This window comes from Aulonocara stuartgranti, assembly GCF_965226115.1.
Source record: "Aulonocara stuartgranti genome assembly, chromosome: 22".
NCBI classification, from domain to species: Eukaryota; Metazoa; Chordata; class Actinopteri; order Cichliformes; family Cichlidae; genus Aulonocara; species Aulonocara stuartgranti.
In genome coordinates this window covers 17,831,339-17,855,237 of record NC_138957.1, presented here as the reverse complement: position 1 = coordinate 17,855,237, position 23,899 = coordinate 17,831,339, and the positions used below count along the sequence as shown (strand labels likewise).

The 23,899-nt window shown below is 41.7% G+C and overlaps 1 protein-coding gene across 2 annotated transcripts in view; it reads left to right on the top strand.

The window, feature by feature from the left end:
• The window catches only part of ctnnal1 (catenin (cadherin-associated protein), alpha-like 1), a 56,009-nt gene that overhangs the window by 15,690 nt on the left and 16,420 nt on the right, over window positions 1-23,899 (top strand). For both annotated transcript variants that reach the window (XM_082521242.1, XM_082521243.1), the window contains exons 2-3: window positions 15,722-15,911; window positions 21,560-21,747. In XM_082521242.1, coding sequence (XP_082377368.1) covers window positions 15,722-15,911; window positions 21,560-21,747 — 378 coding nt within the window. The remainder of the gene's footprint in view (window positions 1-15,721; window positions 15,912-21,559; window positions 21,748-23,899) is intronic.

Below are 23,899 nucleotides of genomic sequence, written 5' to 3'. Positions count from 1 at the left end.
TACATTGACACTGTTTTTATTATTATTCTTTGAATCCTAATTTATGTCTATATGCAATATGTCTTTGATACAGCAGTTGCAACACAGCACACACTCAGATGCACAAAAAAAACAAAACAAAACACTGCTCTTAGTAAAGATAATGAGCTAAATGTTAACCAGTGTCGCTACCCGTAAAGAGAGATGATGTCCTAATTGCAAGTCTGTGGCACATATGATGGTGTGAATTTGTCCAAATGAAGCTGTAAGGAACTTTAATCTAAAATTACAGTTTTGTAAAGTCAGCAGTCTCACGAATCCCAAGCCTAGAATAGCTGCAGCTATGCGCGTGATGCTAACGATTTCCCAGACTTTATGCTAACTAACTGGTGGCTATAACTTCAGTGCTCTTAATTTTGATATGAAAATATTAAAACTTCTAGTTATTTTATCTATACAAACAGTTGATTTTCTTCTACTTATCCAGTTTAGGGTCAGCCCGTGACCACACCCTACATATGTTGGCAGGCTGTTGCAGAAAGACACCGAGCAATCTTTGGACTGTGGGAGGAAGCCAGAGTACCTGGAGTGAACCCATGCAAACACAGGGAGAATGTGCAAATCGAACTCTGCAGTAAATTCTAATGGCTCCACGTGCACAGCAGTAAAGCCAGCGCAAGGGGTCTTTTCATAACGTGTAGCTTTTTAAAATCATTATAAAGGGTTTCACTTTTCAGTGAGGCTGTGTGATTAGGGGGCAGGGATAGCTCAGTAGGTAGAGTGGTGGCTTCATGATCGGAAGGTTAGTGGTTTGATTCCCCTGAACAGCTACCCTGAGGTACCCCTGAGCAAGGTACCGTTCCTGCTCCCCGGGCGCCCAGTGGCTGCCCACTGCTTCACTTGAGTGAATGGGTTAAATGCAGAGAAGAATTTCCCCACTGGGATCAATAAAGTATACGTTATTATTATTAATAGCTGACAATAAATTTGCAGATTAAAAAAAATAAATACTATTATTGTGCTGCGACTGTAAAGGGTTTCAAAGCAAAACAAGGTCGTGAACCACAACAGCACTTTGTGTCATGGTCTAGTGCTCTACAAACCGAAGGGATCGATTCCCTTCTCTGCTCTCCTTCCCATCTTGGTTAACCTTGGATTGTGGTTAACAGAGCAAAAATTGATCCGCAGCTATGGTTTGTTTGTCTACCCCCCAGCAAGGACTACTGAATCAGAGGTCACTCTCCACACACTGCCTCATACACTCTATTCTCTAAACTTGCTCTTAATGGAAAAAGAGCAATATCTCTCAGAAAGTTTTCAGATAATGTAGAGTTTTTGGCTCCGTGCCTCCTCTCGGTCATATCTTTTGTGTTCCTGCCTTAGTTGTCTACCCTTTTCCTTATTTACTGTATATCCTCTTCATTCTCCTTTCTATCTCTTCATCACAGCTGTCCATCTGTTTCTCTCCCAGGTTTATCATTCTCTCTTATCAGCTGCTGGTTCCTCTAGACTTCCTGCACCTCATATCAGCCGTACTGATTACACTGTAGCAGCGCTTTGCTTTCAATAGACTATGTGTTACTGTCAGTGCATGCACAAACAAACCAGAGCGGTGGGGTGGGGTTTCATTTCTCTCATAGCTATGTTTTCTACTTAGTTAAGTAGTTCATCTACTCAAATGTCAAGGAAGCACGTTAGCACTAAGCAGCTTAATAAAGGTGTAAAATGGTCATTGGTTTAATAACCTTTGATTTGCTTTGGTTTGTGGGGGGAAAAAAAATAAAATTGTCAACTCACAGACTGCCTGAACCTCAGAGTGACTCTGGAGAGCTCTGTGCTCAGCCCACTCAATGGGCCCCACTTAAGACTTGATAGATTTCCCATTATTTTTAGACTGCAGTGATGGAGTACCAGGTAGCACACACCCATTTCTGCTTTCCTCTGAGCTTCTTGCTTCCTGTGTGGAAGCACTGCCCAACAATGGCACACAAACACTAAGCCAGTCTGCTGCAAAGCCCCAGAGATAAATGCTTCTTCATGTGAAACAATCACAAAAATGTAATCTGGAAACCCCGGGCCATGCTTCCATCCCTCTATTTGGAAATCTGTCTCTAAGAGGTTTCAGAGTAGCTTTGAACACTTGAACCGTGGCAGAACACGGCGGATCGATGCCAAGCAATAATTCCAGGCAATAAGTGGGATTATATTTGTCGTTTATTTGACAGTGAATGGTCCCTTGGAAAATATGAGCTCAGTTTATTGGTTTGTCTACTGTGTGCCAGCCATGCAATCTATTCAGCTACTCTGCTTTCCTCTGCATATTCGCGGCCAGACAGATCTGATTAACTGTCACACTGATACAATGTGGACCCACTTGCTCTTCGTAATCATACCAGCTGCAAAATAAGACGAGAATCCAAAGATGTTTAATTCTAACATTTCATTTTTGCTTTGTTTAATTTTGGGAACATGATAGAATAATATCAAAGGGTGTGAAGAGTGTTGTGGTAGAAGGGACAGATGTGTTCAAGGTGGGGGTGGTATGACATCAGGGATCGGCTCTGAGACGCTTCTTGTTTGAAATGGTGATGGACAGGCTGACACATGAGGTCAGGCAGGAGTCTCATTGGACTATGATGTTTGCACACGGCATAGTGATCTGTAGTGAGGGCAGGGAGCTGGTAAAAGACAACCTGGAGTGCTGGAGGTATGCTCTGGAGAGAAGAGAAATGAAAGTCAGTAAAAGCAGGACAGAATGTATCTGTGTGCGTGTGCGTGCGTGCGTGTGTGTGTGTGTGTGTGTGTGTGTGTGTGTGTGAGTGTGTGTGTGTGTGTGAGAAAAAAGGCAGACAGGTAAAATTAAAAAAAGATGAATATGCAAAGAGCAGAGGTATTGAAGGTGACTGAGTTTAAATACCTGGGGTCAACCATCCAAAGCAACAGACAGTAGGTGGAGATAAGCGTCAGGGGGGATTTATGACAGAAGGATAGCAGCAGGAGTGAAAGGGATGATTTACTAGAGTGTAGTGAGACTGTTATGATGCGTGGTTTTAGGGAAGGATTTAGAAGGATTTTATCGGGAGTGACCAGAATGAACATCAGATAGACAGCTCAGGTTGAGAGGTTTGGAGTTAAAGCTAGAGAGGCAAGGCTGAGATGGTCTGGACATATGGACAGGAAGGATGGTGAAGATGGACCTGCCAGGCAGGAGGAAAACCTCAGAGATGATTTGTGGATGTAATGAAGGAGGACTTGCACAGGGTTGGTGTGACAGAGGAGGAGGGAGAGCGAGATGGAGGTAGGTGATCCGCCCAAGAGACCACTAAAGGGAACAGTTGAAAAAAGATGATTTATGGAACATCATAAATGTAGTTTTTGGGGGTTGGTTTTGAGGCAGAGCCAAAAAAAAAGTTTTAAAGAAATCTGTGTAGTCAGCATTAAAAATATTTTTGATTGATTCACCCCCTTGTTTAATTGCTTCAAGTTCTTTGTCCAGTTAAACATATTTGCATTTTTTTTTATTGTATTCAAAGGGCTCCCTGCAGAGTCAGCTAATCTAGCCAAGGCTGAGTTCCTTTCACACACAAAAGCTGATGAAGCGCTTGCTGTTGTGCTCCGAAAAAAACAAGTTTAGTTTATAAAACACAATGTGCCAGAATACTGATTCAATTTCTAATGTATTTGTACCCCTTTGCTGTTCACATATGTTTCGCACATACAGTAAAGGGAAATGTTTTAATTAAGTTATTAAATGTCCTGTAAAGTACCATGTTTCCTCTTGCATGTTAAAGCCATCAGGCCTCATGGATATAAAAGCTGTGCGACTTTGGTGTTTTATTAGTTTGCTTTACATCGAGCCTACCCACACAGCTAAGACGACGCTGGAGAAAGTGTAGGTACAAGTCTGTCAATGTCTCTGAGTGCCCCAACAAGAGACTCGTCGTCAGCATGAAAAAAAAATTTCTGCAGAGATTGACAAATTTTATCACTGCTAAAAGTGCTTCCGTTAAGGAGCGAGTAAAATGTATGCATACTTATGCCAATAGGATATTTCAGTTCTCCTTTTTAATGCATTTGCAAACAGTTGCTGTGTCATTATGTAGAAGGGATGAAAAGAAGAAGAAATACTTTTGATAACCGATTGGAACATAAAAGTGCTATAATGCAGAACAACCATCATGTTAATCTTCACGAATGCTTATCCTAGAAAACAAATGCAATTTTGGTACATTTTGAAATGTAACATAGCAACCTAACATATGAGTGCGCCAGTCAGGAAGAAAAGGTTAGGAAACGAGATGAGCCGCCGCCTCGGGGCGTTCTGTACGGGGTGCTAACCCCCGCAGCACACGTATTCCTAGGCTACATCCCCCAAGTACACTGGGGGAGGAGGTGAACAGTTGAGACAGCCGAAGTGAGTTTGACCCAACAGTTACACTATGTTCAGATCACCCCTCTGCTCTCCTTGGTTGACCCCACTCGCTGACTTTCTCTTTGTCTCTCTCCATTTCTCTCTCCCTCCCTCTCTCTCCGTCTCCCTCCCACCGACTATCCACCGAATTACGTGAGCAAGAGGAATGAAAAGATGTATTGTGTTCTTTTGAATGCGAGCTGCGTGTGTTTGTGTTCGAGTAGCTGCCATCCTCTACCGCTATGCAGACATTGCGGCCTTAGCATGCTACAGTGGTCAGAGGAGAAAGGGATGTGTTTTAAGCACCATTGTATTTACCGCCCTTTTCATCATGTCGGGCGATCGTGGCTCAAGAGTTGGGCGTTCGCCTTGTAATCGGAAGGTTGCCGGTTCGAGCCCCGGCTTGGACAGTCTTGGTCGTTGTGTCCTTGGGCAAGACACTTCACCCGTTGCCTACTGGTGGTGGTCAGAGGGCCCGGTGGCGCCAGTGTCCGGCAGCCTCGCCTCTGTCAGTGCGCCCCAGGGTGGCTGTGGCTACAATGTAGCTTGCCATCACCAGTGTGTGAATGTGTGTGTGAATGGGTGGATGACTGGATATGTAAAGCGCTTTGGGGTCCTTAGGGACTAGTAAAGCGCTATATAAATACAGGCCATTTACCATTTACCATGTCATAAGTCCAGTGTTGCTTGCAGCGCACACAGAGGCTCCATTTCAACAGTCACACTTGTACACAAGTTATTTTACTCACTGAATCATGTGGAGAGTGGAAGTTAGCCCAGTGAAATTGCAACGTACACTCTGGTTACTGTATAGGTTTTGCATCAGAGTCCAAGTTGGCAAACTGCGTCCACTAAAACTACCATTTAGACAGCAATGTCGCTTTTTTCTTCTGTGCACTCTTGAAATGGAGCCATCTGACTACTTTACAGTGATGATGAAGACACACCAGTCTTTAATTATCAAAAAAGGGTAAGAATTACCTCAAAAAACAAGAGATTTGAGAAGGTTAGATTTATTTTTCACAGCTGCTTTCTTTTAATGTGCAGACAATTTTTTATTTTTATTTTTTTTTCTGGAAATCTGAACGGCGTGCGATGAGAAAAGGATTCAATGAACTGTTTATATTCATTTTGCAGTGATGGAAACTTATAGATGACATGAAAACTGCACTCTTAATTCAACTCCAGACCATTTTCACGATTTTTTTAAAAAAGATTTGTAACAAGAATATATCATATATTAGCACTTTTTTTTTTCCCTGACAAAAAAACCATAAAATAAGAGAGCCTGTGACAAACACACTTTGCAGACATGATACTCTATTGTCCTTCTTGAGCAGCTGCTTAAACGCAGTGGGATGCAGCTAGTTTTTATTCATCAGCGATAACCTTTCTCGCTGATGTTTGCTGTGGATTCAATCTGTCTGTCCACATATTCAAATGTCACCTCTCATTGCTAAGCGAGAGCTTGAAGGCCAAAGAGTGCCCTTTTCTCATACAACTCAGATGGGGTACAGTCTGATGAAAATCCAACCTCATTCAACTGCTACACCGTATTCTGTTCAGGTTGTCTTTACTGTCAAAGAGCCCTTCTTTCTGTTTGCCTGCCTCTGCATCTGCAAGCCTCATTACGCCCCCACTTCTCCCTGTCTACCTCCATCAGTGTCCCCGCATGCTTGTCTGTCTCATCAGCTTCATCTCTGTTGGCATACATGAGCGAGTGGGCTACGGTTCATGCCATGTTCTCGTCTTCTGACTCGTGACCTTCGTCACTCGCGTCTAGACTTTAATCAAACAAAGGAAAGTAACACAGTGAGTTACAGATTTAACAATTTCGACTGACAAACAAGAAAACACGACTGTGTAAAACAAAAAAACCCAGCTTATTAAAGCTCGCTTGAGCAATAATAACAGAATTATATAAAAATACACTGAGGGAGCCCTGGTATTCACCACAACAGGGAATGCTCAATTCAAAGCCAGTTTGACAGGTTGTCAGCTCAGTTCAGTATAAACACTGGAAGCAAGGGAACCAGCTACATTGGCTTTGTCCGAAAATAACAAAAATCTAAATACTGGAACCTTTTGAGGACAATTTGTGGAGGTGAGAATCGGTTCTTTTGCTAGAACCAGCAACTTCCCTTCGGCCTTTTCTGGTTTCTTGCCAACATAACAGTACAAGTACAAAAGTTCAGGAAGATGCAGTTATTTTACAAAATTTTGAACTGTTCCGTCAAAATGACCCGAGGCGCCAGGTGTAAAAAATCTTGATAAATACTATGGGCAGCAATCCAATACCAACATTTACCAACATTTACTGACTCTATAAAATTGTACTGTAATTATTATATCTTTAGTATGACATTTTATGGCTTACATTTGTCATTCGTGAGGGAATTGAAATTTTACCAGATGTTTTGGTATTCTGTTTGGCTCACTTCAGAGGCCGGTTTTAACACAGTCTGTTTCAGAAAATCTCATCTTTTCCTGTTGTTGTAATCGTGTTCCTCTGTGAGCTCAGTGCCATCTGGGAATCCCTGTGCTCCCACATCGATGGAGTGTAGGGATCCCTCTAGAGACACAGTCACGCTCACAGTCTTGTGCTTTCGGCCCGTGAAGTACATTTTGTGACAAGGGAGGCATCAGCGGGCATAAACTGAGGTTCTGGTCTGAAGGCTGCCGTCTCGGGCTTCGGGAGCTTTTAATGGGGCCACCAAATCGAAGTGATCTGAAGTTGGTCTCCGAAAAAGATTTCCAAGGTCATAAACCTGTAGCTTTCTGCGTGGCCTCTGCAAGTTCATTACAGCAAGCACAGCTGTGTGTGCTGATAAGACCTACTTTTTCTGTCACTTTGTTCTCCTCTGTTTCTGTGGCTGATCTTCCCCTACCCACTTACATGTTATAAAGAGTAATAATGCATATCTGTAAGTGACAGGTATATAGTATGCATCTCTACCAAATAACCATGGACGGAGAGACAGATGGATATTCCAGCCTCGATTCGAGGGCTTATTAACTTCTTTAAGCTGCAGTGTTCTTCCTCGCTTCTGTTACTTTTCCTTACAGTACAAGTGGTTTGGGCATGGTGCCAAAATAAGGCTTTAAAAACAGCATAAAGATTAAAATTTACACTCCTCAGGGTGTTATATAGCACAGACAGACTTGTGGTACAGTAGGTGTGATGGTTCCTACAGGTGTGTGTGTGTGAGTGTGCTAAATGAAAATAGCTCTGCATATGCGGTCTAATTCCCAAAGAATGCATGACTAGTCGAGACTACATATGGATGTGGTTTAGCTCGGCTTTAATGCTAAATTGAACTGCAGCCTTGTGGTTGTAATTTAACAAAGTCCACCACAAAAAACTTCTGGTGCGAAAGGTGAATTTTGCTGCATTAGCTGACTCTGTAGCGCTTACTGTTGTATTTGTAGGCAGCTGTAAGGGATTAAATTTATTGTTTTTATATCATTGTTAGACGTGGGCATGACGCGTTAATGCAGAATATTCCTGTTAACTGGCCACTGGCCATTGTTTAGCAGTGTTTGTGTTTAGTAATGACCGGTGCTGTCCTGAACACTGTCCATATCCATATGGGCCACTTTCCCAGTCAGTGTGCGTGTGTGTGCTTAGTTTAATCACTTGTACATTGAAATCACAAGGGATGAATGTGCATATGCTGTCTAAGTAATGTGTTAATGCAGAGTAAGAGTAGGATGGTGCAGTTATGCACATGTACGGTGTACCCTTAAGGATGCAGCTTAAGCACTGCAAGCTGTTACTGTACTGTATGTACTGCAGCAGTGCAGCTCTAGGGACAGACTAAAATCACTTGCTGCACACAGAAGGAGTGTAAAGAAGAGAGGGATGGAGGTAGAAGGGGAGACGGAAGACTTCTAAAGTCACAGAGGAAGGAAGTGTGAAACAGAGGATGACTGTAGGTATTCATTGAGGAAGAAATAAAGACGAGGTAAAGAGCGATGTAGATGTGACATGTCCTTGACTTTATTCTTTTCTTCCCTTCACCTCTCCTCATCTATCTGCGTTCGCGCTACTTCCAACTCCCTTGTCTCTCTTTTCATCTCTTCATATATTAGAGTCTGGCAGTCAACCAGCGCAGCATCGAACTCCTGTCTGCTTGCGGCCAATTTGGAAGGAATTGCTCACCCATTAAAGCGCATGTTCACTGCGACTTTCATCCCTTTCCTCTTATGTGTTTTTCTTCCTTCTCTTCCTCTCTCTCGCTGTCCTGGGTGAACAACCAGCCCGTCTCTCCTTGCATCAATAAAGACCAAACTGAAACTTGGATTTTTCAAGGGTACCACTGCTCATATTCAAAGACGGGGAAAGCAGGGGGGGAAACAAAAATAGTGGAAAACACAAACACTTATGGCGTCCTTTTGGGTGCAGTACTCCTCGCAACAATGATTCCTTTGTGCTGTAATAGGCTGAAATGAGACCTGGAAGTGTTCTTTTTCCCATTTCACAGTGATCCATAGGCTGTAGAGTCTATTTAATGAGAGATACAATCTTAGGCGCACACAAACAGACGGCTGCCAAAGTTTTAACAGATGGAACGTATTTTTTTCTTTACATATCAACAAGGACAAACACAAAAAGACAGTCAGATTAAAGGAAAAAGCACAACAAAACTCATTTTCATCCATTCAGCAGCTAAATATGACCAAGATGTCAAAACTCTCTTTTTAGTTCTTTCCACCTCATCCGCTTCTCTTTTCACGAGCTGTCACCTCCTTCTTTTGTACCCAAAAAGGGAGGAAAAAAACATGCAGCAGTTCTCCAGCAAATCAAATACCTGTATCTGCAAATATGCATGCAAATGCTTACGGGGGCAAAAAAGGGGAAAAGAGCTCTGCTGTCACCACACATGGATGGGTATTTTTTCCCCCCACATAGTTCCATTAGCTGGATTTGTAGCTATTTCTGTCTAAACTCTAGAAAAAAGTCTCTTTGCTTCAGATAAATTCCCTTTATCGGGAGGGAAAGTGAAGCTTAGAAGCACAGATATAAATTAGATGAATAAGGAGACCAACACAACACTTACCGAGCAAGCAATTATTGTAATAAATGTCAACAATGTGTGTTTAATAGGGCCCCATCAGGGCTGTAGGATCAGCTTGTTCATACTCACGTTTATCTTGCTGCCTTTGCTTTTATTAAATGACAAGATTGATGCAAATTTGCCATCGGAGAAGAGGCTCTGAATTGATCTGTTTTGAGTAAATTCGATTTCTCCTCCACAGCAACACCCATTTATCTAGACGTTCATACATCTAAATGAGAACAGAAAAAAAACAGGCAGAGAAAAAGAAAAGAATGACTCAGATAATGCCAAACTTTCACCTAGTACTGCCATTCAGTCAGTAGCCACGGGAAGCAGCCGCAAATGTTCCCAGCTTTTGTTACCCTCTGATTTATAGTCAGTCACTGTGTCCTTGAGGTGTTAGTCTAGATTTCCTGCTTACCAGTGGGTGGACTCTGTGTATTGTGTTGCTAAGTGTATGCTGTTATCATTTCTTTTATGACCTTGTAATTGCTATCGTAATTATTCACAAGAGAAGAGAGGTAAATGGTTTGGAATTAACTGGTTGCGAACCAGTGTTATTGTGAGAGGGGAAAACGTGTATACAGAACTCTGTGTGTACTGTACACGCTGTATGTAAGAGAGTACCAAGGGTAAATGGACCACTTCAAATAGCAACATGTGCATTGCAGCCTGGCTCCACGCATTCATCAAGTCACATGGAAGATTAAGCTGTTTTTCCCCCACAGCAAAGCCTTCAGTATTCACGTCAGTAAAGCGCAAGGACTCAACTATTACAGGAGGGAGGATGTGCGGTTTTTTAATTTTGTTTTTTTAGGTTGCAGAGGTATTCAGTTATCCCCGTCCATAAACAGATCTGTCAGGGTTTTTGACTTTTTCATCTAGAGCAACGTTTGTGCTCATTCATTGGATTTCATACTATGTAAATCTTCAGTGGGGTTTGGAGGCTTTGGGCCCGATGCTGCTTGGTTCAGTGCTCATTGGCATTCAGACACAGCGTGCGTGCGTGTGTGTCAGAGGAGTGAAGTGAAGAAGGCTGAAATTGTAAGAGAGTATTCAGGTGTGTAAAATACAGTCAAATCATAACCTTTGACCTCAAAATAGTTTTAATTCTTCAAATCAAGACATCAGAAAGTATTGCTCAGGTCTAGAGGTAATTTCTATAAATGGGCCTAAATATAAAGTCATATGAAGGTGAGATTTGGGATGCAAAAGTATCCACTGGATTTCCAGTAGCTATAAGTTAAAACACCTAAAAAAATGCCATTTAGTTTTTTCAAAAACCTGAAAATTTAATCTTTTTTAAAAATAAATGTAAAATGAACATGAACTCTCCTCCCTCTGTGTTTGTGTCAAGTTCCTCTGACACACAAACACAGAGGCCTCTCTTCTGCGATGGCACTGTATCAATATTATGCTTTCTCCACCCTGCTCTGTTCCTGTTTGCACAGCCCAGTAAACGTACCCACCTAGTAATCCCTAATGGAGGAAATCCAACTCTCCCTTTGTGATTCGCTGAGATCTTTTCGTCTCTATTTGTTTCTCAGAGACCCGCCGTGTTAAATTTGTTCGACTCTTTCAACCTCAGCTGCAGCTTTTTTGTTAACACAGGAAGCTGTACTGGAGGTGTCTTTCTGTGTCACTTTTAACCTTCTTTTTGTTTCACTCTGTCTGTTTCACACAGTTTCCCTCCGTCACTTTCTCTTCCTCTCCTCTCACTTGAAAGTCTAGCTCCCTCCATTGTGCTCTCGCTGTGATCGGAAGCTTGTTTTTGGATTCGTGCCGTGTGTGTTCACGTCCCTTTCCTTGTACAAGTCTTTTAGGAAAAGCATGCGCACCGTGTTGTGCAGACATGCATGCACCCTGCTGAGTGAAACGCTTCAGTCATCAGAAATGCATTTTACATCACAAAAGCAACAATTAGGTCTGTTGTATAACATGAACTCCACTTAATATTGAACAACAGTCTCTTTATGACGTAGATGTGAATCATGTGTCACAGTGATCTAATATCTTCTGATAGGCTGCATAATGTCCAGCCAGACAGCACTGTTTTTTTTTCGTTAGGAGTATCCCACTCTGTGTGGATGACTCAGTGAAAAACACTAGGCTTGCAGGAAGAGAGCCGCTTGTACTAAGGCAATATATAAAGTGACGAGTGACAGACTAAAAGAAGGGCTTTAAGAGCGCTTCAGGGTCATGATCTTGCTTGAAAACAATAGTGTGTCATCGGATGGAGAATGAGGGGAAAAATTGTGACAAGTGAAAGAGGGGTACGTGTAGAGAAAAACAACAGAGAATCAAGGCACAGATGATTTATTTCAGCCTTGTAGCTGCCAGTACAGCTTATCATGTGAAACCAATAGTGTACCGTATTTCCCGGACTACAAAGCGCACCTGAATATTAGCTGCACAAGCTAAAATCAGGGGAAAATCCTGTTTTGTACATACATTAGCCGCACCTGACCAAAAGCCGCAGGTGTTTCAATGTTGACTTATCATATGTAAGAGAATATGCACAAAGCGAATTGTCAGGAAAGAGATGGCTGTTTGGAGACACACCCCTTTTATTAATATTTTGAAAAACAAGTTATGGGTACATATTTGCACATGTGCTGTGCTTCATAAATGAGTAACAAATGTAGTACATAACAGTAACCTACAGCACACCAGAAAAATAGATTCGGACTACCTTTTAGGCTCAGGTGCAGTGACACGGCTTTAACAAGAAGAAAAGTCAGTCATTCACCACCATCTTCCTGCGCACTAAAACCACCAAAGTCCTCTTCTCCAGTGTCGGAAACGAACAGGCTCAGGATGGCTTCGTCATCCACTCTCAGCTTCTTTCCTTCGTTGTCACTTTCAAAACCAAAGAAATCCTCATTGTCAGTGTCAGAGTCGAACACCCTCTGAAGGGCCGTGGCGGTGTCCTCCTCTTCATCATGCAGCAGTCCAGCCCTTCGAAATCCGTTGGTGATCGTGGATGTTTTCACACTTTTCCACGCTGTCAGAATCCACTGGTGGTGTTGAGCATAACTTGCTTTTCGCAAGTTTATCGCCGCTGGTCATCCACGACTCCCGCTGAACGCGTAGCGCTACTGTGAAGTTTGTTTTTCGCGCTACTTGTACGGCACTATGTTGCCTGGCGGATGGACATGTGACCAACATACCACTCTTGAACCCCGATCCTTCCGCCAGGCAACGTAGTGCCGTACAACAGCAGAACAAACAAAACAAATCGTCTTACGATATCACAAAAATCATGGACAATCCATAGAAAAGCCGCACCTGACTAAAAGCCGCAGGGTTCAAAGCTTGTGCAAAAAGTAGCGGCTTATAGCCCGACAATTACGGTATATATATTCAGAGACCACTTTATTAGTACTGGGTTGGACCCTTCAGAACTGCTTTAATTCCTTATTGTATAGCTTCAACAAGGTAGTGGAAGCAGTCCTCAGAGATTTTGGCCCGTGTGTATATAGGTGATAGCATCACACAGTTGCTGCAGATTCATCGGTTGCACATCCATGATATGAATCTCCTGTTCCAACAAAATCTCAAAGATGATCTTTTGGATTGAGATGCAGTATTATCCTGCTGGAAGCAACCATCAGAAGGTGGGCACACTGTGATTATAAAGAGATGGACATGTTCAGCACAATACTCAGGTAGGGTCTGATGCCCAAACAATGTTCAGCTGGTTCCAAGGGTGCCAAAGTGTGCCAAGAAAATGTGATCCGCACCATTACGCTTGTATCAGCCTGAACCGTTGATACAAGACAGGATGGATTCATGCTTTCATGTTGTTTATGCCAAAATTCTCACTTTTCCATTTGAATGTTGAGATTCATCAGACCAGACAACATTTTTTCAATCCTCTAATATCCAGTTTTGGGCTGTGTGAATTGTAGTCTCAATCTCCAGCTGCTGTAGCCCATCTGCTTCAAAGTTTGACATGCTGTACATTCAGAGGTCCTCTGCCTTGGTTGTAATGAGTAGTTATTTGAGTCAGTGTTGCTTTCTTACCATGTCTACCTGCCTAAATACAAGTTGCTGCCTTGAGATTGGCTGATTAGATTTGCATTATTGAGCCAGTGTAGCTAATTAAGTGTCTGGTGAATGTTTACGTCTAAATTTTTGACATTGTCAGAACTGCAAATTTATGTCATCTGCTCTTTCTGTTGATATAAGTTATTATCATTACAATGGAGGGACAAGAAACCACCTTTTATACCTTCCAGTATAACTCTGTTGAACAAATCCAGGTGGTGTGTGTTTTGCTTGTATATTGTGGTGCTTAAACTAACTACTCAACTTTGTGGCCTTGTTGGATGTGCTGTTTGGCTCATAAAGCTGGTTGTAGGTTTACAAAGGAGCGCTTCAAGCTGCTGACTGCCCACCCTGCGGTGGGGCAGGTAGAAGAAAATCCTTGCTTAAGATTATGTGGTGGAAATGTAATCGTGATAATTATTATCAAGGTACTTCGTCTTCAAGTAAAATATATTTTTAGTATTTTCTACGAGCAAACAAAAGACTTCCAAGTCATCATGAGGGTCTGAGAAACACTAAGTCTGAATGAAATACCGGACATGTTCTACCTCGGCTTCTACCTTTGTGTAACCTACAGAGGACACTAAAATGAAAGGATAACCCCCAAATGTGTTGGAGTGCAAAAGGGTCAAAGTAACACAAATCACTGAACAGTAAACAGCACTCAAAGGGGGAAAAAGGACAAACACACATGCATCCTTGTCCTATTTTTTTGTTGTAAGGAAATGATGAGAGGTTGTGTACAGTGTGCACAAACGAAAATAAAACATTAAAATTGTCTTTACAGGCAATTTTCTTGTAGAATTCTTTGTTTTATCTTCCTGGTGCTGAAGTTAATCAAATCTAAATTGACATTGGGTGAATCAGCACCGAAGTGAACACCAATAAAATCTTAAAATAAGACGGCAAAATAAATTACAAGTTACATGGCAAAAATGTTCCACGCAATGTTTCAAAGAGTGTCTCTTCAAGAGAAAGGGCTCCATTGTCCCACTCCATTGAAATGGACTGCCAAAGCACAGTTTAATCTACACAGATACTTAGATTTTACAGTAAGGCTGAGTTTTTCTGTATAAGTCTTGCACAGAAATGTATAGTTTCTTTGTCATGCAGATAAATATTTGTAAATTTGTGAAGTACATAAGTATTTTTTTCAATGGTTTAGGTTATGAACGTTCTAGATATGTGTTTTGTGCAGAAAAAGCTGCATGAAACATATTTTAAAATGATTTGCAATGTACACAAAAAAAAGATGAACTGAATGTTGGAAAATCTGAGCAAACATTAAAGAATCCTGCACAGAATGAGATGGCGCTGGTCGTTGACAGTCACGCCGAATGCATTTCACACCTTACATTACAAATGTACGAGTAAGAAAGTAACAGTTTTCCTGATGACACACTTGTGGGGTTTTTTTATGTTTTTTTTAAAATTTCTTTTTATTAAAAGAAACAGCTTTTCAAGACATCTGATATTTAAATGTGTTATAGTCGTTTAAATCTATCAGGTCACATTTCAAAGGGTCTCATTCAGAATCTTTTGGCAGAGGAAAATCCACAACCTGCTGCGTAACATTCCTGTGTCAGGATGCTGTTTGTTCAGCCATCTGAACTCAGCAGAGGCAGCATAGGTTCTGCAGCCCCTCAAAGACTTTACCACAAAAGCCCCCCCACCCCTACTTGGACCACCTACAGCCATAGACCAATTAAAATCACCACCCGCCATTTCCTGACCCAAATGGTTTGGCACACACACGTGCCCCTCATTCGTAGCCACATACTCAAAGTGATGATGATAGTAACAACTGGAGAGAATAGAAGCGATCAATAAATAATGGATGCTAATTGGTCCAGCTCATTTATTATTAATATTCTCAATTACCACTAAAGGGCCCACCTGACTTGTCTCTGTGCACGCGTTTCTGTGTATAGGTCACAGAAGATGTGCGTAAACATGAGCAAACTGGTGTTTGTAACTGGTCTTCTATCGTACTGGGTGCATGTCCCACAGACACATATGGCAGATGCTATATATTGTTTATAGAAGATGGTGTATGCTATAGGATAAACTATATTACAGCCTCAAAAACTGGCCCGTTGCTCAAAGACTCACCCCCTCCTCACTGTTTTTTAAACAAAAGCACGAGAATTACAGCCGAATCTGTTTTCTAACAAGGCTGTCCTGCTTTCCTGTTTTTTCCTTTCTCCACTCGTTCCTGCAGATCACCACTCTGATCAACCACAAAGACAAGCCAAAGAAGTCAGAGCGCACCCTGGCAGCTATACACAGGGTGGGCCAGGCGGTGAGTGTAGCAGTGGGGCGTTTTGTAGCAGTCGGGGAGGCCATCGCCGCAGAGAACCAGGAGCTGAAGGATGAGATGGGTCAAGCCTGCTTCGAAGCTCGCAGAGCAGGTGAGCATCTTTGGTTGGGCCTCGTTCTTACTTGACATTTTTACTGAACTGCTGCACATAAACGTAGCACATAGTGGAGTGTTTGTTTTCTAGCTTTCACTCCTTTTTATGTGTTTGATGTATAAAGTAAGTGTTGTTGGGTTGTTTTTTTTTATCGTAAAGGCTTCTTCGTGATGGATCCTTTATTTTCCTGTAGTAAACTTGGTCATTTCTTTATGATGCTCTGTTTTTTCCACTGAGGGTGTATTGACCTGGTTATCCAATAAGCTGCAGGCTTCTCATCAGTGTTTTGTTAAGACAACCAACGGCAGTTTCATAAAGCATCGAGCATCACATTCAGGCTTCAGTCTTATCAAATTTTATCAAATTTCGATTAGTCTGAACAGCCTGGCTGTCAAACAGTATTACACCAGAGGACCTCCAGAGTGCTCTAAACACATTGCCGTTATTAGGTTGGAAGTAAAATATGAAAAAGTGCTGCTGCACCCAAGGGTGCTGTGTAGAGTGAGGGAATTAATGTGTGTATGTGGGCTTGGGAAGCACTGCATAATGGATTCTGATAGAAGGAAATAGGAGACTTTATGCAGCAGGCTGTTGGTGAGATTAAAAGGGTTGTAGTTCCCCTAATATTCAGCACCTCAAACAGAAATTGATAGTTTCTTTGTTATGCAGATACATATTTATAACCTGTTTGAAGAACCAATCATATTTTCCCATCGATTTATATTAATTGACCTTTTCTGTGTTGATTTCTCTCCACGGCTGCATCTCTAAAGAGAGATTCTCTACTAACATCTCTACATTTGTAAAGATCTAAGTGTTCTGTAAATATTCTTCCCAAAAGCTATATCGATGTGGATAATCCTGGTGTCCTTGGAAGTTTAATTATTATGGATGAAACATTCTATGTAATGTGTCTTATGTTAAGGCACAGACATACAAACATACACTACAATCATTATATTAAGATTAGTGGTATTAGTAGTAGTAGCAATACTACAGATTATATAATATTGGATACCCTAATGGGATTTTTCTGATAAAGTTATTATGCTGAACATTTCAGGGTTTCAGCCCAAGTTCTAAAACATGCTCATGAGGTCCTGGAGTTGAGTTGAGCATTTAATAGTTGCCCTCTCTCCCGGGATGCAGTGCAAACCATTTCTTCATAACCCTGAGCAGATCGGAGCAGATTTGTTTGGATGTTTTCGGCAAATTTCATATGCATGCTATTTAAACCTGCTTTAACCTCCATCTCATTATTGAGATGGAGGTTGGAGACTATAGCACATGGTCAATATTTTGTTACCGCCCCAGCTTGTAATCTCTTTGCCATTTAAAGTATTGGCTTTGAAAAGAGGATCGAAGTTTGCGACCACTCGCAGCCAGGCGCAGCTAGTCTGTTATCAGTCTGGTATTAGTTTGGGTTGTGTTACATGCAGTCGGTTTTCTATAATACAGCAGTTTACGGTGATAAATCAGCACAAACTGTAAGTCTGGTAGCATCTTTTGAAAATCTGTTGCTGTCTACATACACAGAAATTCACATTAATTACTTACATTCAGAGTCCAGTTTGATTCTCATACATCTGAAACAGAAATTCCTCCAGAAATAGTGACATAGTTGCTGACTTACGCAATCTGCAACTATTGTTTTATGTAGGAATATACCAAGAAAAAGTTGATTTGAGTCTCCTGTAGTAAGGAGACGGGTTGCAGACGAGTCGTGTTCCTCAGCTCAGACTGATTGCAACGTGTTGGCAATTAAATGGCATTTGTTTGTAAACCTTCACCAGTCTGTCTGACAGACAGTTGTTTGAAGACAGGTTACCACCCACCAGGAAACCCCTCATTTTTTTTCCATCCATCCGTCCTCTTCTGCTTATGTTTATCAGGGTCGGGGGCTATCCCAGCTATCATAGGGCAAAAGGCAAGGTACACCCTGGACAGGCTGCCAGTCTCATTTTCATTTATTAATTTTTTTCTTCCTGCTCATTGCAAGGCTACGGTCTTTTTATTTATTTCTTTATGACTAAGCTAGAAATGCATAACATATCTGTTGACACTGAAACCTGTACCTGGGGTTTGATGAGAGATGCTAGGAGGAGGTCAAAAAAGTAGCCACCAGTGTTAAAAGACAAGAAAGAGCGAACTGTTAGCTCTAACTGAAGATGGAAAAGACAAGGTGATGTTTTTGTGAGAGATTTGCTTTTCCCACTGTTTTTAGCACTTCCCTTTGTATTGCCTTTTTAAGATCCTGTCTAAAAATATAGACTCTCTGGCTTCCTGTCAGTCCAAATGTTCTCACAACCCTTAGTTTAGATAGTTGTTATCACTTGCAAGTGTAACTTTTCTTCATCTCTGCCAACTCTTGCAATCTTATCAGACAAAACAAGGACCTCATTTGGCCTTCTACAGAGCAAACCGGAAACAATATCGCAGCGGATAAGAATTTAGCCTCAACACCGTGATAATAGGTTTATGTTGTGGGAACCAGCTTGTGTAGCTTTAATCCTCTCACAGTGCTGATTTGTAAAGACTGCTAAAACTCAAACAAAGAGAGCGCTGGTGGGAGGAGGAGAATAGACTGATGAGAAAGTGTGTGTGTGTGTGTGTGTTTGTGAAGCTGTGTGCGCTGAGGTAAAACCAAGTAAAGTGTATGTGTGCACCTGTGTGTGCGTGTGTGTTGCTTTCCCACTGTGACTAATTTATTCCAGTTCTTGCTTTCCTCTCAGGGAGGTGTTTTCACAGTTTTCCCTCATACTTATACTGACAGTCGGTACAATTGTTCCCTGATTTAAAAAAAAAAACTTTCCCCCCCTTTTTTTTCCTAGTCTCTGACTATTTAAAAAAATAAAATAAAATAATGGAGGCGTCTTGAGGGATGATAAAAAAGGTCTTTTCTCTTAGATTTTGTTAAAGTCTCTGGGAGAAAGCAGGGCTAGTTAGTGAAGGATTGACATTTCTCTAATACCTAGCCGCAGGCAGAGTTTAATCAGGCAGGCTTCAGCCTTGTGTGCGCTGTAATGAATGAAATAAAAGCAGGCTGAAAGCACTAGTTTAATTAGATGCTACCCATCATCGGCGCGTCGCAGGGATCCAATGAGGCAGGTCAGTGAAGGCAATCTGTGCTGGATCTCTGTCTCTGTCAGTTTCACTCAGTTTCTTAGTGTCATTCTCACATTTCCCGGATTTCTGCCTTTCCCTTTCTTCCCAAGATGTCAAAGAAGGGTAGATGGGATCAGGATGAGAATGAATTTGCGTAAAGTAAACTATCAAAATGTTTTATCTAAGTAGCATATGACATATGAATGACACAGAAACACGGCTACAGCAATGTTGGCACCTATACACTCTCTGGCTTCCTGTCAGATGTCAGATTCCAAATGTTCTCACAACCCTTAGTTTAGATAGTTGTTATCACTTGCACTAGCCTGCACTACACACAGTACAACTGAGGTGGTGGGGTACATATTAATTTTGTAAGTTGTTATGTAGTTGAAAGTGAGATTATATAAGATTCTAAGTGTAATGTGCCTGATCCAGGCAATATACCAGCATACAACAGACTACACCGTCTGGTTTTCACTTATCAATAAAGAGTCGATGATTCAGGGAAAAAAAGCAGAATTCATTCACACGGCACACAACTTTTTGTGTTGGGCAAAACTGCTTTGTACATGAACAGATAGATTTGACACGTAAAGGCTCAGTAGGATAGGTTTGATTTCAACTCAAGATTATGAAAATCTGTGCCGGGCACAATTTATATTCTGCTAATGGAGAGGCGAGAGTTGGATCAGGCCTCTGTTATCTACCCTGGTCGTGGTCACGGGGGGGTTGTGCAGCATTCTTTGTGAGGCGGGCCTCAAATGTTTTAACTGGTTAGCAGAGCTGGCACTGAAAAGCAGCCTGTCGGATGCAATCAGTTCCTCACTGCAGCTTCTTTTAAAGGACCAGCCAAACATAATGGACAGCTAAGCTGCAGCACTTGCTAGCGACCTATCCCCTTCCCTTTCCTTTCTGAACTCTGAACTCTTGCTGGGATTTCTTAACTCTGTACATTTTCCTCTTGATAGAGGATATTTTGGTAATGGGTTTTCAGCCTGCTCTGTATAACTCTACATTCTTCCCTTTTGGGGGTAGTTCTAGTGCACAGTCTGTTCCAAAGTGTGCCCATTCGGAACTGGCTGATTGCTTGACCTCTGGTATAGCTGCTCGCAGCTTTCTCATAAGCACAGACCAACCGCCCAGCCGAAGAGAAACACTGCTGTGAGTCCTTTTTGTGTTGTTAGCCATATCTGTCTAAATAGTTGTCTGATCATCTAAAGGAGCCGGCAATGTGGTGTGTGATGCCGGCAATCTTTTAACCATTGTGCAACTGTAATAAAGTTGGGTACAACATCAGGTCCGTTGTATGTGGTCTATAAAGATAATAACACTTACTGAACCATAGGCTGGAATAAAGTCAGTTTCTCAGTTGTTTCCTTCATTTATTAGTGACATGAGCAATTATTATTTTCTGGTTGGGGGGTGGGGTGGGGGGTTGGAGCATTATGTATTAGTATTATCTGAACTAACTACTTTTTTTTAACTCTTAAAACAAGTCACATTGGAAGCATACCAGTAAGTTGGGGGCTGTGTTGTAATAGCAGACATGCTAATGTGCTAAGTTCCAGTCTGTCCAAGACTTTACTGCCAGAGGTGAAGAGTGACACACTGGAGCAACATAACAGTGTCATAACTAACAGGCCATGATCAATTGACTGGCCATCCGTCCAATTTCTTCCTCCTATCTGGGTCCAGATCTCAGTGACAGAAGGCAACAGAAAAATAGCCCTAGAGGTGTTTCTTCCTGCCACATCCTGCAAATCCTTCTGAGTACTTCCAGGCCAGATGGGATATGTAAACCCTGCAGCATGTTCTGTGCCTGACTCCACAAATAGGATAAGATCCTTTTTGGATAGCCTGACACAAAGTCAGAAAGTGTTCAGGGCCAACCAAGTTTCCATGGCCTCTTCAAAGTGAGCTTTTGGGCCGTGTGACTTGACCTTTCACTGCCTAATCTGATTTTTCAGTTTTTATAAACAGAGTTAAAAAGTCCAAAAAATGTCCCTGCTGGATATAGCCCAACTAGAACTGGACTTCTTACATAACATAAACACATTAAAAGCATTTAAAAAGCAGACTTGTACCGAGCACAACTTTTTTTTTTTCTTCTTTCCCCCCCCTGCTTCTCGGCCAATAGATCATTTCAAAATAACCTGTTTTCTTTTTGTTTCCAGCTCACGTATTTGGCGAGGTGTAGAAACAACCCCCCTCTAAAACAGATGGTGGATAGCAAAAAAAACCTCTGTTGGTATAATTACAATATACACAAGCTTATAAAGAACTGATGTCAAAAAAACAAACTATATTTAATTTTCATGTGTGAAGCTGTGTTTGATCTCAGAGATTAAGTTTAGTGAAACTACTTTTATTTTAACATACAATTAGGCTTTTTTTGGATGAGAATAAAAAAGAACACTCATAACCGTTAATATAGCATTCATCTTTATCTGCAGGTGAAGTAATGTCAAACAGTGTATCATCTCAGATGGTTTAAAGTTCTACCATTGTGGCTTGATGACCCACGCTGTCCCTCACAGGTGATGCCATAGCCCAGCTGACAGATGTTGGCTCGGCCTTGCCGTCCCAGTTGGATGGACGTGTCACAGTGTTCAGTGATAGGACAGCGATGGTGAAGGCTGCTCGATTGCTCCTCTCTTCTGTCACCAAAGTCCTGGTGCTGGCCGACCGCATCGTCATCAAACAGATAATCACATCACGCAACAAGGTGAGTCATAACGGACGTGAGCCATAGCCATATAACCACATGAATGGGTTCGCTTGCTTTGTTTATCTTCTACACGTTTTGGTCCACACAGAAATACACACACATGCACGTGCGCACGCGCACACACTAGCAAACTCCATCCTGAGTCCTTTATGTCCTAACAGATAAGCACTGGCTCTCTGAAGAAGTGCTCTGGAGGTAATTGAAGGGAAACAGCACATTTAGCAACCACATAAAAACGCAGAACCAGAGACTGTCTCTCTCTGTCGTACCTGGCTATGCTCTTAGCCAGACAATGTGATACAGATGTAGCTCTGTAGAATGAGTCAAGAATGGAAATGGGCCCTAATCATGACTGGTTAGCCTCGTTTCGACAGACAGTCGACAGCCCCCTGCTCTCCATTATTGGCAAACGCAATTATACCTCTTCCTCCTCTTTGCATGGCATGGATAAAAGCTGCTTATGCTCGGTATGCTAGCATGGCCTCATTGGCTAGCATAAATGTAATGCAAATCAATGTAAAAAAGATACTGCTAATACACTTCTATCACATTGAACTGTCAATGCAACAAACGGCAGGATGAGGTTAACAGAAATAAAAGCATATATTTACTCTAGTATGGCAAATCATGTTTTTAGTCTCCCTACTAATATTCTCATCAACATAGACAGTATAAAAGATGAATGTCGCTGCCATGAATTTTTTTTTTTTTACCGTTTTCTGAAGCACAGAGATCATTTTAAATGTTGCCAATTTGGTTTCAAAAACCCGACTGCGGCAAGGAGTGTGAAATAGCTTGCTCATTGGCTAACTGGGAATCACTTGTCAATAGCCAATGAGCTTACCATGGATAATCTTCCGGTATCCACTGACTAAGATTTGAAAATAGACTTAATTTTTTGTTCAATATGACCCAAAATGAGTGACTGGGTCCACAAAGTCACGAGGAACTTTCTAACAGAGGTCATGTCAAGGCATTCTTTCCCTCAAACTTCAATTCAGGTTTCTCGTATGATGTCTTGCACTCATTGCTCAATTGTTGGCCATTGCGTATGATACCACCAGTTGTTATGGGAAACATTTTTATTCTCCAACTGGTAATTATTGGCATTGCTGGCAGTGGATCCTGAAGGTTTGTGACTATTGCTGGATGAAATTGGTTGAAAAGAAAGTGCTACACCAAAGACATCCTAGTGACTGCTTTGGTTGCTACCAGATTGCCGTGGTTTCCTGTAGTTTTTTCGTGTTTGTCTGCAAGTGGGACACGCATCGGAAATGGAGAGGTTTCATCTTCAAAAATAAAAGTTGCACCTTTTTAACCATGAAGTTTCACTGCAGCTCAGAGGGTAGCTGGACAGTGTTTGTAGAGAAGTCCATTTCTTCCACATCAATATGCTAGCAACCAAAGTTATTTGCTAACTGACTGGGGACTTCTTATTTTTCCTTACAGGCAGGTCCTAGCCAACCTGCATGACTCCGACTTTGGCACTCATTTTCCACACGACTGCCTCAGCAACCATTCACCAACTATTCGGGGAATATTTGTTTTTTCTTCACAACTGGTGTTAATTTTGACAGCTGTTTTTGGTTTTGCTTTAGCTTTAGTCTTTTGACTAAAATTACATTTAGGTTTAGTCATAATTTAAGCCTCCGAATTCTATTTATTTTTAGTTTTGTGTTTTTACCGTGAGAGTTGCTCCACATGGTGGGTGACAAACAAGGAGCTTGGCTCCTTCGCACCCTGTTTGTCAACAGCAGATTAAATGTGTGCGTCTGACCTTACTGCACGAAGGGGATTACATCTGATTAGATCACCTTCAATCCAAACTTAGTTCTGATTGGAAATTGTCTTTTCAGAACATTTTCATCTTGTTTTTATTCATTGATGAAAGTGTCAGGACACTTCAACATTGCGTCTGAGCTCGTGCATTTGTTTTTATTAAGTGATCGTCTTGTTTTTTCATAAAAAGTGGTCGTGGATGAAAATTATTGCTTGACGTAATAAACACTGTTCACAACTGGTGGTTGCCAAATGATTGCAGACCTGCCTCTCGGCCTTTTGACCGAGTCCTTATTTACTTGATCCTAAACTGTCACCCATGATTGTCATGCGTTCAGAGTGTGACATGTGTTTGTAAAACCGGTCACCA